This window comes from Seriola dumerili, unplaced genomic scaffold (genome assembly GCF_002260705.1).
Source record: "Seriola dumerili isolate Sdu_G_001 unplaced genomic scaffold, Sdu_1.0 BDQW01000019.1, whole genome shotgun sequence".
NCBI classification, from domain to species: domain Eukaryota; kingdom Metazoa; phylum Chordata; class Actinopteri; order Carangiformes; family Carangidae; genus Seriola; species Seriola dumerili.
In genome coordinates, this window is record NW_019174274.1 from 750,165 (window position 1) to 765,079 (window position 14,915).

At 44.1% G+C, this 14,915-nt stretch overlaps 1 protein-coding gene across 1 annotated transcript in view; it reads left to right on the forward strand.

The window, feature by feature from the left end:
* speg (SPEG complex locus) overlaps positions 1–14,915 on the forward strand; it is a 42,708-nt gene that overhangs the window by 17,698 nt on the left and 10,095 nt on the right. The window contains exons 6-32 of the mRNA XM_022761784.1: positions 614–1,504; positions 1,683–2,134; positions 3,134–3,280; positions 3,651–3,833; positions 6,105–6,268; positions 6,649–6,737; positions 6,916–7,091; positions 7,181–7,364; positions 7,663–7,736; positions 8,001–8,159; positions 8,248–8,437; positions 8,669–8,898; positions 8,993–9,112; positions 9,216–9,320; positions 9,579–9,785; positions 9,886–10,009; positions 10,710–10,882; positions 11,168–11,280; positions 11,492–11,660; positions 12,030–12,129; positions 13,157–13,357; positions 13,809–13,866; positions 13,949–14,026; positions 14,139–14,311; positions 14,451–14,477; positions 14,588–14,740; positions 14,839–14,881. Of these exons, the coding sequence (XP_022617505.1) occupies positions 614–1,504; positions 1,683–2,134; positions 3,134–3,280; positions 3,651–3,833; positions 6,105–6,268; positions 6,649–6,737; positions 6,916–7,091; positions 7,181–7,364; positions 7,663–7,736; positions 8,001–8,159; positions 8,248–8,437; positions 8,669–8,898; positions 8,993–9,112; positions 9,216–9,320; positions 9,579–9,785; positions 9,886–10,009; positions 10,710–10,882; positions 11,168–11,280; positions 11,492–11,660; positions 12,030–12,129; positions 13,157–13,357; positions 13,809–13,866; positions 13,949–14,026; positions 14,139–14,311; positions 14,451–14,477; positions 14,588–14,740; positions 14,839–14,881 (4,783 nt within the window). The remainder of the gene's footprint in view (positions 1–613; positions 1,505–1,682; positions 2,135–3,133; positions 3,281–3,650; positions 3,834–6,104; positions 6,269–6,648; positions 6,738–6,915; positions 7,092–7,180; positions 7,365–7,662; positions 7,737–8,000; positions 8,160–8,247; positions 8,438–8,668; positions 8,899–8,992; positions 9,113–9,215; positions 9,321–9,578; positions 9,786–9,885; positions 10,010–10,709; positions 10,883–11,167; positions 11,281–11,491; positions 11,661–12,029; positions 12,130–13,156; positions 13,358–13,808; positions 13,867–13,948; positions 14,027–14,138; positions 14,312–14,450; positions 14,478–14,587; positions 14,741–14,838; positions 14,882–14,915) is intronic.

Consider the following 14,915-nt stretch of genomic DNA (forward strand, 5'->3'; position numbering starts at 1 on the left):
GATTACTCTTTTTACCCACTGCATGTTTTCCAGAGCAGCCCCTCACTTTTGGATTAACACCATATCTTTATAGGTTTGCCGTGGCATGCATGGGTTGCTGGCTTTGGTCCAAGCTAATATTAGCATGAATATTCTCAGAAATTAATGATCATGTGATTCACAGGTTCTTTTTTGGCATGATATTTTTGAATTTGAAGTTAAAGCAGGGGCACCTTTCCTGGCATTTTGTACAAGTTCATGTTGTAAATCTGCAATTGTGTTGCTGCAACATCCTACAGTTTCCAGTTATTAGTATCTTAGAGTTTATTCCACTTCACCACAGTTGGATTAGGTTTTTGAGAAATCCTATATGTGGGAACATTATGTCTGTTATTTTTTATTCCTCTCTCTGTCATTTCATTTTACACTGTCTAATGTGTTGTTCTCTGAAAATGAGACACAAAAGAGCACAGACGATACACAAGGGACTCATTGGTAAATATGAAAACATAACAAAACAAAATGACACAAAGGGACATTCATCAGCTTTTCTATTACTCCTCCAACATCTATGGCAACAGCACCAGAGCTCTAATTTCACACCTCCATTTCCCCTCAATCCTCACCCCTCCAGGACTCAAACTGCTGACGAATCACAGGGGCTCTCCTCCCGTGTCCCCCTGTCTTCTCCCCAGCCACCTCCCACTACACACAAAAACAGCATCAGTACCCAAAACCAAGACCTGGATAAAACCAAACCTTCAGATTCCTGCTCTTCTAAAGCGGAACAGTCGGCTAATGTTAACAGTATTACTATGACACCCAAACTGGCTCGTGCAGGGCCCAAGATCTTTGACAAGGTGCGCGCTTTTGAGGAACGAAGGGCGAGCGTGGATCTGCCAGGAGGAGTCGGGTCGGTTTCAGGGTTCGGACGGGCAGCTTCCTTCGACTCGGACGACAGCGGAAAGAAGACAGGAGGCCCCAGCAAAGAGGAGGGCCGAATCCTGCAGGGCGCAGCTCAGAAGCGAGCAGTGTTCAAGCAACGGGCCTCTTCTTTAGAGGACAAGACGAGCTACTCCCAGAGGGTCCAGAGCTACCAGAGCAAGTTCGCCGAAGAGCTCCAGAGGATCAAGAAACTTGTGGGGAAACCGAGCTTGAAGAAGGCATATTCCACTGAGCAGCTGTCACAGAAAGAGAGGCTGACCACTGGAAAACTAGAGCCCATTCCTCCTCAAGTGGTTAAAAAGTTGGAGGCGAGGGAGCGAGCCTTGGAGGAAAGAAAAGTTGGAGGGAGGGAGGGGGACAGCAGACTGCAGATTTCTCCCCAGGCCCCAGGCAGAGATCTGGGCAATCAAAGTAACAACCCTGTGAAAGATAAGATGACACAGCCAGATTCACAGGGGAAAGCAGTGGACAGCTCATCGCAGGGAAGCACAGGGAAAAGCTCTGTTACCATGGCGACGGCACCAGTTCACCAGTTACCAGGGCAACCGTTGCCAACAGCCACAAGGACAAGCCTGACCAGGTTTGAAGAATATCTATACTATATGAATTTGTGTATTTTTAAAAAATGATATGATATCTGATTTTTTTGTATTTTCGTTGTCAGATTAGTAAGTTCCTCACAAAATTGGATACAGAATGGAAGATCATCACTTGACATGTTGTCAGTGTTACATAAGTTTTCTTGTCTTTGCACACAGGGAAAAACTACAAAGCTCTCCAGCTGCTGACAAAGACTCACTTGTTGCCACATCCCACAAATCCTCATCATCAAGAGACCTGGGGACGGACTCAAAGAGAGACACCAAGATGGACAACAAGACAGACCACAGATCCAACAGTCCCAACGGAAAGAGAGCATCCCAAGTCACTGTGAGGGAACTAGGGTCCCAATATCCACCCAAGCCCCCTCGGCTCACCCCATCACCCACTCCTTCCATCAGCCCCCTCCTGAAAAGGAGGAAGGCGGAGGTGGGGCGGGCGTCTCCGGCCTTGAAAGTGAACATCCCCACTATCCTGGTGGAGGATGAACCCATGGAGACGGAATGTGTTGCAGACAGGAGCAACGAGGAAAGCAGGACCAGGAGGAAGGAGGGGAGAGCGCGTAAGAGCAGGAGAGGTCGTTCTGCTCACCCCCGGTCTCCAGAGGAAGGTAGGACATATTTTATGATTGTTAATCAGCGTCTCTGTGAAAGTCTAAATCAGACCAAGCAGCAGCCACCACAGATGAATAATGAAGGCAATACAGAAGTGCCTGAAGACGTAGCTGCTGGCCCTGAAAAGACTGTCTGCACCAGAGTCGATGAGAAGATGAAAAACACCAAATCCATATTTTCCTATTTCTCTTTTTAGGTGGCATTTTTGCTTTGATTGACAGGTCTTTCAGGCTTCTCAATATAATGGTGGCTGTTACCTGCTTGACCCAACCGCTGTTATCTTCTTGGCCAAAGTATCAGCTACACAACATCCCTTCAAAAATCTGCATCCTAGACGCTATAACCATGTCTGTCTGCTCTGTTTGTGAACCCAGCATATAAACCAACTTCCTATAAGAATGTAAAGTAATAAGCCCAAGTGAGGGTCCCCTTGTTGGGGCTTGGATCTTAGGTTGCAAGATAAATTTGAGGGACTGCGAGATGATGGTACTTATGCAAATATGTATTTTAATCTTATGCTTCCTTTTTTTAATGTGAAATTATAGATAATTCATCTTTTTAGGCCCATTAAAATGAATAAATGAAACAATCTGAGACAGTAAGAAGAATTTCACACAGTTCACAGAAATATATAACTGTTATTTTGTGGTTTGAAGGGTCAGCGGTCTAAAAGGTCGGGGACTACTCACCTTTATCCAGTTGCACACAGTAACATTAAAGAGTATCAACAGAGACTGAAGACTTCAAACATGCGTAGTTATGGATCTAACCCTGAACAAAAAAAGTAGAGCGTGTATCTGTTATGTTGTCCACCGTGGAAAATGAATCATATCCAATCCTTGCTGCAGGGTCCAGACTCAACAATTGAACTCATTTTATGTGAGGACCAAAAAAAAAGGAAACTAGCCCATGACTCATTTCGGAGCCCGACCCATTTACAAAACCAGGTAACAGAGCACAGGCAGGTCCTCATAAACGTGACCTGTCGTCTCCAGGGGGCTCATCCGATGACTCTTACCTGTCTGCCGACGAGGAGCCAGCTGAGGGCCCGAGGTTTGAGAGACCTATTGAGGACACCACGGCACCCAGCGGCTCGGAGGTCACACTGAAATGTAACATCACTGGTAGCCCACCCCCCACAGGTACAACTGAGAGCATCCTGTATGTTAATTAAAAGACTTTTCTTTTTTTGTATATTTGTTTTTTTTATCTCTTTATTTTAAAATTAGAAATCAAGATTGTATGATTAAAAATCTGAATCTAAGGACAATGTTTACTGAAAAAGTGTGGTAGAAAACACAGTTTTTAATGTGGGTACATCAAATTCTGTTTTATAATTTTTTTTATAAATTAATCTTAAAAGAAAAAAAACCTTGGTATGTTTCTTTGGGAAATGTAATAACCAAAAACAAAGCGCCTTATTCATGCCACATCTTTGAAAGGTGGATTGTGCTATATTTGTATTTTCTGTGGGAGGGTTTTACTGGCTGTTTGTCATCTCTGCCTTCTCAGTGACATGGAGGAAGAATAATGTGGAGATACGGAGCGATGCCTTCCATGTGGTGAAAGCTGAGGGTGAGAGGCACAGTCTGTTGATAAAGCAGATGAGGCCGACCAGCGCCGGCTCGTACTGCGTCACAGCTGTCAACGCAACGGGCAGAGCGTCCTGCAGCGCCACGCTCTACATCCAGTCAGGTGAGACCAGACCGGAGATGGGAGGATATCCCGACATGCAGAGGGGTTTGCTTTTAGATTTGATGTTACAGCGGCACATTTTCACGCACGTAGCACAGATTTAAAGACAAAGGCGTTGAGGCACATGAAAAATGATGCTCTCCTTGAAACACATGAACATGTTGACTCACACACAAACTCGCTTTAATCCACTGCCAGCCCTCCTCCGCCTGACATTCTGTCTTAATGACTACAAAGGCCTGCTGGAGCTCAGCATCCCGACCGCGGCTCCTCGCAGCGATAGTTGCCATAGCAACCCATTAATTCTTAAAAGCGCCCAGCTCCCCTCGGCGCGGATTCAAAACGCAGACCTGCCCCCGTCACACAGAGGTCTCTGGAGTCTTAAAGGCAGCCGTGGCATTCAGAATCAGCAGAGAACAAAGTAAATATTCCTTCTGGAAAAGGTTTATGTTATAAATGCGCCTGCGGTTGATGTGTGTTTATATTGTGTGGTGTGTGTGTGTATGTGTGAAAAGTTCGATTCAGCTCGTGTAAGTGCAACTTGCTCTTCCACAGTTTTGTCAACAAATGTGAGCGTACACTCTGCTACTGTCTCACCAGCAGCACGGGGCCTGTGTTGCCATATTAGGCCTGTGGAGTCTAAGGAGTATTTTTAGCCGCCCTCTTGTTCTCTCTGGTAATTGCAGTCTGCTTTATGCCCCTGCGAGAGATTACTGCTGCAAGTTTTTTTATCTCTCTACATTACATGCTTGGAGTTGGAGTTGTCAAAGTGTGGTGGGAGATTATGAGTCATTTTAGTTGGTTTAGCTGGAAACAGAGTAAATTTTTAACACGGCGATCCAAATAGTGGGAGAGAATGATTTATAGAATACAAAATGTGTCAGCTCAACATCAAGAAGGAGATTAATACTGTTTTACTGTCATTTCTTTCAAAAAAATATCAAAAAAAAGTTTCATAATTCCCAGCTGTTTGTTCATTTCACAATATCATCGTCCTCTGTGGAGTATAATAATCACCAAAACCTTAATGAATCCATACAATATGCAACTTTTCAGCAACTACTGTGTGAGCTTCAGGATGTCAGCAGTGTTAGAGAATATGGACATGACAGTGACGGGAAGCAGAGGAGAGAGTAGAGGACGGGGCTGAAAGCGAAGGTTAGCTGGCTCAGACTGTGCAGCAGTTGTGTAAGAGTTGGCAGGTTTACCTAAATACTCCCGGGAGTTATCCCCTGGTGCACGGACGCTGCTCAGAGATGTGACTCTAGGTAGGTTATTTTGTTATTTTTTTCCTTTTTAGTACCAGCGTAATGACAGAATCAACGGAACACTTACTTAACTTAATAACTCAACATAGATTGTGTCTTTTGGTGAAGAGGGAATCTCTAAAGTTGATGTTTCGTTGCCATAACTCTGTTTTTGAATATATACAGATGTCTACATGATTTTTTTTTTTTTGATCTGTGCACACTAATGATCTGTGCATTTGCATGAGCCTGTCTTTGACTTCTTTCACCTGCAGCTTACAACAGATGACCCCGTTTCCCTTCTTTTCAGACTGTTCAGTTACTTTAATAAGTAGTTTGTATGCACTTTTGTCAATTCACTCTGCTGTTGTTGTCTTCTCAAAGAAGGACATGTCTTAATTCTGTTCCGCTGATGGATTTTATTCATTTGACTGTGTTATCTGCTCGTGCCAGATGTCAAGTCTGAAAGAGAGGCAGGGTGGCGGTGTTTTTATATTTCTCCACCCAGCTGTGAATTCATTCTGACTTCAGTAGAAACTGCCAGGAGTCTAGACACAGTGTCTGCTCTGGGACTCCATGGGAATAAGCGAATGATTGGGTCAGGGATTAAGGGATTAATTCATTATCTGTTCAGTTACGGTCACTTCGGCAGAGGTGAACTATACTCTATGTGAGTGCATGCGCGCGTGTGTATATGTGGGTGCACGTGGCCCACTCATCTCTAACTCACCGCTCTGTGTTGCCAACTGTCCATCTTGGCAGAGATAGTCATCTCCAGAAAGGCAAGCAAAGACTGTAAACATCAGAGCTCTGACAGACTGTTCCCATCCAAAGGTTTAACGAGCCACCCTGGTGCCGTGGTAACCATATTTCAAAGAGATTTGCACTTAATTACTCAAATTAAGAAGTGTGCAAATCAGAGTTGACATTTTCATGAACCCAAGGAGAAGTAAATTAGATAAAGCAGCAGTGTGTTTGAAATTCTGCTATACTTACGTCCACTATCACTCATCTGTTCCTCCAGAGCCAACCCACATGCAGTGTGGAAAACCAGCTGTTTCCCAGGAAGTCAGTCGTCCGGCCCAGTCAGATGAGGAGTATCTGAGCCCTCAGGAGGAGGCGATGGAGGTCGGGGACTCGCCTGCTCCGAGCAAAAGCGTCCACTTCAAAGAGCTTCCATCGTTTCAGGTAGGAGAAGCAAAATCTCGGTCAAGTCTGATCTTCACTTTCATTTCTCTGCTCCCGACCCAAAGACACTCTCTGCGCTATAGAAACTATCTAACTCCTTTATCACATGTTGGCAGAAACAGAAGACAAGGTTTTGGGCACTGTCAAGATGTGATGTCAAATTTGAGAAGCTCTTACCAGCAAGTGTTTTGTATTTTTTGCTTGAAAAGTGACTCAGATGAGAAATGAATCATCAAAGTAGCTCCAGAAAATGATTAATCATCTAATAGTTACAGTTCTTGTTCAAATTAAGTCTGATCTGTTTGTATGAAAGCGAATGCATTCTAAGCCAGAGAGACTTTCTAGGTAACTGTTTATTGTGATTTTTTTTTTTTTAAAAGGTGGCACCATGTGACCAGGGGATAACTGAGGGTCAAGATGTCATCATCTCAGCAAAGGTCAGAGGGCAGCCCAAACCCATGGTTTACTGGTAAGACTCCTTTTCTGAAAGCTTTATTGCACACAGGATATCTTAGGGAGACACCTGAAGCCATTACCTCAGTCAAGGTCACTAACTATTTCCCTGTCACACACACACACACATACACACACCCTCTATTAAACGCCTGAGTATAAACGACTGAGACAGCCACTTTGTATTGACCCAGGTTGAAGGACAGAGTCACCGTAAAGACGGCGGGGCGCTTCGCTGTGCAGGAGACGGATGATGGCACCACAGAAATGAGAATCAGCTCAGCTCAGAGGTCGGACGCCGGGCTTTACGTCTGCAAGATCGTGAACAAGTATGGCACCGAGCAGGCGGAGTGCAGAGTGGAGGTCGTATGTGAGTAATGAAGAAGTGAATCCGTGTCGTTTTAATCCTGCTGTAACAAACATCCTGTAATATTTCTGTCCCATTCGTGTTTTAATCAGCGGCTGCAGCACAAACACTGAAAATCACTAGGGAGGTGAAAGACGTGGCGGTGAGGGCCGGAGAGTCGGCCATGTTCGAGTGCTTCATTACAGGGCCGCCAAATGTGGATGTGGACTGGCTGTCCGATGGGAAGCTGATCCAACCGGCACTCCTCAACTGTAAGATGCACTTTGATGGAAAGAGGTGGGTTGATGTTGACACCATTTCTTCTTCTTTTTTTTTTTTTAAATCAATTTTGTTTATTCGTTAATCAACGTAAGTTGAGGCTTTTTCTAATGTATAAGAACCTGGAAAACTGGAAGTCTTTAATTCTTTAAAGATGTATCCAGACCGGAAAAATGTCAGTTGCTGAAACACTCTGAAGTCTATCGATCTTGGCTCTCCAAAATTCATCGTTCTGTTTTGCTTTACTGTGAGTGAAACACTTATTTTGCAAGATAAATTTAAATATTCTCAAAGGCTGTTGTGTTTTCTCTTTTAGGTGCCGCCTGCTGCTCAATTCAGTACACGAGGATGATAGTGGGACATACATTTGCAAGCTAAGCACTGCCAAAGGTAAAACTACAAACACAGTTACCTCAGTTGTTTAGAGAAGATGGCGAATGCATATTCATAGCTGCTCTTTTTTTTTTTTTTTTTAGCTCTACCAAGTAGGTTATGGTTGTTTATATAATAATAAGTACACCATGATGAATGAACCATGGAATATAGACTGCATCATTTCAAGTTGCACCAATCTTTCTACAGATTTTTATTCCAGCTTGACATGACATTTGACATGTGCAAGTCCTTTAGAAAAGTGTGTCATTGCATTTACAGAGGAGTTGACCTCGAGCGCAGACCTGTGGGTCGCTCCGTCCAAGGAGCCTCTGTTCACCCGTAAACTGGACATCCTGGAGGTCATTGAAGGTCGCACCGCCCGGTTTGACTGTAAGGTGAGCGGGTCACCTGCTCCACGAGTCACATGGATGCATTTTGGTAAGTGTAGTGTTTTCTTGATGACTAACACTGATGGCTTTTCGGAGGAAGTGTGCTGTTTGTTTTATCACATTAACATTTCTTTCAGAGACACGAGTGGAGGAGAGCGATAACGTTCGCATCCTTCAAGAGGGAGGTCGTCACTCGCTTGTCATCACCCACGTCAGCAGCAGCACAGAGGGCTTCTACACAGCAATCGCTCAAAATGTTCACGGAAAGTCTGAATGTACCGCTGAGCTCTACATGCAAGAACCCCGAGCTGCCATCTCCTCTCACATGTAAGAGAAGTCATTCATATGGAAAACATCTCTATGAGCCACCGTGTCGTTTTAAAGGCTTTGAAAAATAAAACCAAGCTGTCGGTATAAAAGTAAGAGGAGCTGTTTTTTGTTTTCAAGGGCAAAGAAAAATGCTCCAAGGAAGGAAATCCCACTAAAGGAGCGAAACTGTGTGACAAATATTAAATAAACTCGTCAATCTTTCAACCCACCCCTCCTTCCTCCCTGCAGGGCCAAGCTGGAGAAGATGCCATCCATCCCCGAGGAGCCTGAAATGCTGGAGAGTGAGGTGGAGAGGAGGACCATGCCGGACTTCGTCAAGCCTCTGGCTGATGTGGAGGTCATTGAAGGGAAAGAGGCGATGCTGAAGTGCAAGGTGGCGGGCCTGCCCTACCCGACCATGGCCTGGTACCACAACGGCAAGCGCATTGAGAGCAGCGAAGAACGCAAAATGACCCAGTGTAAGCAAAGGGCCCGATAACAAACAAAGCTAAGCTGTTTTCTTTTTTGGTGGCGGAGATAGCGAATAAGTTAACGTGTGTGTCTGTTCTTCAGACAGGGATGTCCACAGTCTGGTCATTCGCAGCACTTGTCACGCTCATGGGGGCGTCTACAAGGCTGTCATCTCCAACAAAGTGGGCAAAGCAGCCTGCTATGCACATCTATATGTTACAGGTGGGGGTGGATACTTAGTGTTTGAATTACATACAAGAATTGCCACTTCATATGTATATCTATATATATACTGTATATATACTGTCTATTTATTTGAAAACAGATATAGTCCCTGACCCTCCCGATGGCCCACCAGTGATAGAAGCCATTACAGGCAAAACTATCAGCCTCAGCTGGAAGAGACCAAAGAGGCTTGACCCCTCATTTGGTAAGTTCACTGTGCTTCTTTATAACGATTTGATCCTTTGGCCTGAACATTGCACATTTCTTTAGTGAGAAAGAACATTTCTTCTGCAGATTAAATTAAATTTAACACTATTTATAGCGAACGTGCTTTGGGCGTTTTGCTTTCTTTTCATTCTAAGATGTTTTTTATCTCATCAACACATATTTGAAAACAAAACAAAACCCATTTGTCTCTGCATCTTAAGCTCTTCGACTAAGTGACTAAACACCTTCTCTGCAGATGCCGGCTCCTTGCTGTATGTGGTCCAGCAGCAGCCTCTGGGCTCTATCCAGTGGTCTGTTGTGGCCTCTAACCTGAGGGAGACCAACTACACCGTCACCTCCCTGTCCAAGGGAGTGCGCTACGCTTTCAGAGTCCTGGCATCCACCGGCAAGACACTGAGCAAACCGTCACCCTCCACTGACCTGATTCAGCTGCTGGACAGAGGTACCGAGACTGCAGGAGTCTTTAAGTCACTGTCAACTGTATAAACAAAATCCCCTTTAAGCAGATAATATATAAATGTCTTCTTCTGGTCTTTGTGCAGGACCCTATTTGAGGAAAGCACCGGTTATTTTGGACAAACCAGACATCTTGTATGTCGTTGAGAATCAACCTGCGAGCATCACCATCACGCTAAACCATGTGCATGCGGTTATCACCTGGAAAAGGTTAGTTCCTCTATCCCTTGTGACAAATAACGGGCTTGTATGTAAAAGACAGTGTGCAGTGCAGGAAGGATTTTTTGTGCAAAATAATACGAGTGGTAATACGCCTGGGACTGGGGTTGTGCAGAATTGATGAGTTGTTTAAATCTTTGTTTAAATACTGAGATATTGTCTGATTTCTCGACAAGTGCAGGAAGCTCATTTCAAACAAAGAAACCCCTGCAGAAGAAATCTCTCAGGGGTCCGGCTCTGCTGGTTTTCATCTGGGTTCTGTTCTCAGCAGGGACAGTTCTATAAATTTGGATAGAACATGTGAACATGAGTGTAGATCCAGAGGGGCAGGACTGAGAAGCACTGCTGTGCAGTGGTTCACATTGCTTTGATAGAATTTAGCATGTGATGTTCAAGCACATGTTGTTCTATGTGGAGTTTTGCAGTTTCTTGGACGAAAGCTTTGTTCATTTTTTAGTATCCCTGAGTCAAAAAAATGAACTTTTAATTGTCAGTAAAAATACAAATCTTCACTTAGTTTATTGTATTTACTCAAAATCACTCCAAGTTGAAATCAAAATGGGAGTATGATCACATCTAAAGGCAAAGATGATCCCTGCATGTACATGATGAATAGGACAAAAAAGCTTTGGGGAAAAGGGGTTCAGGTCTTGATTTGTAGTCTATAACTGTGATATACTGTTTTTCTCAGGAGGGGGGTGGCGCTGGTCAACAGACCGGGGACGTGTGAGATGAGCATGCCAGATGACGATCAGCACATGCTGAAGCTCCAGCGGCTCAGGAGCACAGACATCGGCCAGTTGGTGGTCACGGCCAGCAACCAGTTTGGCAGTGACCTCTGCACACTTCAGCTGGCCATGGCAGGTCAGTTGAGTTCAGGCCCAGAACCACTTGATAAATTTTAGTAACAACTTACTACTTTCCCTGGCAGCAGTAAATACCAGCTGTTTGGAATATAAGTTGAGTCATAGCTATTTTTGAAGTAAAGAATCATGAATTTTAAATAACTTCTTTAAAAATGACTTTTAAAATTACATTTCTTGTGATTGCTGCCTCCTTGTTATTGGCTCTGTGTTGTTTTAATTTGAGGGGTAAAGGATTTTAGAATATATATTCATATATATTTCTTTTTTACCTCTTCTTCCACAGTGCCTCCTAAGTTTGAAACCATCATGGAGGATGTGGACGTGCACGTCGGGGAGACGTCCCGTCTGGCTGTTGTGGTTGAAGGGAAACCAGACCCAGATATTCTGTGGTATAAGGTACGATGTTTGAGTGTGAGAAAATGAGCATCTGTCATTTTAATGCTAGAATATCTACAAAATAGTTTAAAGACAATTCGATCTCAAATGTTGTTTAATTTGCATTAATCTCACAGCCAGGAATTTTCAACTGCTAGAGAAAACAGATTGAAGTTAGCAGTATTATCAGTGTACTCCAAAACCTTTTTAATAATTGATCGGTCTGTTGCAGGATGATGAGCTTCTCTCTGAAAGCAGCCACTTCACGTTTGTGTACGACGACCCAGAATATTCCCTCGTTGTCCTCAATGCCCGCCCCGAACACTCCGGTGTGTACACCTGCACCGCCAAGAACCTGGCTGGCTCCAACTCCTGCAAGGCCGAACTCACAGTTCACACAGGTCAGCAGTTAACAGCATTGTATGCACAAACATATGTGGCATATAGACAGATTCTGCCATGTTGAAGGGATCGTAACTCTGTGGAATGAGAAAAGAGATAATACAATGAGAAATAAAAGACATGGTTTCCTCCGTTTGCTAATTTAGTTTAGATTGTATCCAGTTGCTGATGCAGTTGCAGTTGCTGACCTCTATAAGATAGTTGTTGTTGAAAATTGCACCTCTAAATCTGCACCATATGGGTGGGACAACAAGGTTTTTGAGACTGCAAAATGAAACCATCTGTCCCTATGCTGGCACACACAACGCACAACACACACACACACACACCCCCCCAAATAAAAACGCCTGTGTCTGTGCTCTCTGCAGAGCGAAAGGAAGCTGAAGAGCCAATGGAGGACGAGGGAACCATCCTGAGGAAGATGAGGCGTTTGACGGATTACTATGATATCCACAAAGAGATAGGGAGGTGAGTGTGTGTGTGTGTGTGTGTGTGTGTGTGTGTGTGTGTGTGTGTGTGTGTGTGTGTGTGTGTGTGTGTGTGTGTGTGTGTGTATAACCACACACAACCACACACTGTTGTTTCACATCCCGTCACACACAGCATGGGCATTAATGGCTGTTTGAGAGCTGAAGGTGGGGCTGTGTGTGTGTGTGTGTGTGTGTGTGTGTGTGTGTGTGGGGGGGGGGTGGGGGGGGGGTGTCACACCTGCTTAACAACAGTAGACAGTAACAACAGATGAGTCACCAGCCCGAGTGGAGTGAATACATTAGCCGGCAGATGATTTGTTTTGCTGTGACTTGGTGGGGACAGGCATTCACTGTGAATTGTAGAGCAATCAAAACGGCTAAACAGGCAGACAGACAAGAAAATGTGTTTCCCAACAGCCGGTGAGAGACGGTCATTAAACGGAGCAGCCGTCTCAGAAAGGGAAGTCGGATTCAGATTTTCTCTCCTTCACCCAAGCAGGATGAAATACAATGACATACAACGGCGATGCCTCCTTTTTGTCTCCCTATGCTTCTGTAGTAGTGCTAATTACACACTGTGGATCTGTGTAACTGAATTACACAGATCCACCCTTGAGATGTTGTTTTTCCCCGTTTCCTTGTTTTCCTTTTAAAATTAAAGGCTAATTGTTTCCGCTGTTACGGGCTATGTCATGACAAAGATGGTGCCAACACAGAGATTACACCCAAAAAGTAACTTAATTCCCCTAAAAATGGCGTTTCTGTTTCTGCTGATCTCTAGTGGTTGAACTGTTCACCTTGCTACAGTGATGTACAGGTGTACCCCCCCCCAAAGGAATGGCTGTTATTTCTCCCATGAATATAACAATGCTTATGTTTTGATCATCAAACCGGTATGATCATAAAAAAAAAAGAGGCAGGCTATTGATGTCTTGTCCTGTATCACATTCCTTTTTGTACATTTGACAGTTAAATAGAATAAGAGCAGCCTAAACCCATAATGTCATCGCTATGTGACTGTGCAGGGGCGCCTTCTCCTATGTGAAGAGAGTGAAGGAGAAGAAGGGAAAGGCTGAGTTCGCTGCCAAGTTCATTTCTGCGCGAGGAAAGAGGAAAGCCTTGGCCCTCAGAGAGATGGAGCTGCTGTCTGAGCTGGACAACGAGAGGATTCTCTACTTCCATGACGCCTTTGAGAAGAAGGACGTGGTGGTGCTCATCACAGAGTTGTATCCTTTTAGTGCAATCTAATTTTCAACGATAGGAGCTGTTGTTGTACTTTAATTAATTACCCTCTGACATAGGATTGCAACAGAACAAACAATACGAATTATCAATGAGGGCAAACACACTACCTCTCCTGCAGCACTGTTTCAAATTTAATCTGCTTCACTGTCGACCAAAAGTGCACTTAAATGTATCTCAAGGACACTACAGATCCAAAGCATTAATCCTAATGTCTCCTGCAGTTCCCTGGAGGCATGAATGAAACGCAGCACATCTTTTTCTCTCCGACTCATCGCCGATGAGTGGAATTAGCAAGAGACGGGATGTGTGGGAGTTTTGCTCATTTATAATTCATTTCTCATGCACCTCCCGTTTGAACTGTGCAGTCAAGTTCCCCGCTTTGTCTGTTCTTTTCTTTTTTTTCTTTTTTTTTTCCTCAACTCTTGCGCGAAGATGTCACGAGGAGTTTCTGGAAAGAATGGCCAAAAAAACAACAGTCATGGAGCTGGAGGTTTGTGTGCTTCCTCTGACTGCACTGCGCCATCATTATGTAACATGACTTTTAAGTTCATTCCCTTATGTTTTCTCCACAGATCCGCTGTAGTGTTCAGCAGCTTTTGGAGGGTCTTCGTTATCTTCACCAAAAAAACATTGCCCACCTTGATATAAAGGTATCACCGCTGCTTCTGTTATCAAATGTATTCTATCAAGATTGTTTACATTCATATTTTCATTCTTTTATAAGTAACTAACATTGTTGTTTCTGGGTACACCCTCTTCTAGCCAGAAAATATTCTAATGGCAAGTCCCGGGAGTAACCAGATCCGCATTTGTGACTTTGGAAATGCCATAAAATTGGAGACTTCAGAGGGGTACTACTGCAAATACGGCACGCCAGAATATGTTGCACCAGAGATTGTTAATCAAACTCCCGTCTCCACGGCAACAGACATATGGTGAGCCACCTGTTCTCCAGCATTGAGAAGTGACTACATGCTCCAGGCGCTGCCTTGTTATCTGCAACTGAATCAAATCTGACTGTCTGTGTTGTTCCTGAATATTCACGTGTTCTTCATCTGTCCCGTTCACCCACAGGCCTGTTGGTGTCATCACTTACCTCTGGTATGTTATATGGTATTTTGCCACATAGTGTGTACTTTTTTTTATAGTTTCAGCATCACCGAAATCTTAATCAAAAGAATGATTTCTTTTCTTTTCTTTATTTATTTCAGTCTGACTGGTGTGTCTCCTTTTGCCGGGGAGAACGACAGAGCCACCGCGTTGAACATCCGCAACTACAACGTGGCTTTTGAGGAGAGCATGTTTTCTGACCTCTGCAAAGAAGCAAAGGGATTTGTCATCAAACTTCTGGTGGTGGACAGACTGTAAGCATCCCGATGACTCTGTCCTATCGTGTGTCGGTTTTAGCAGCGTTTGAACTGTCGTATGCGGCTTCTTCATTTGCATATTTTCCCTCTCCTAGGAGGCCCAGTGCCATTGAGTGCCTTCGTCATCCTTGGTTCAAGGTGAGCCATCATTTAGTAAAATAGGTCACACAGC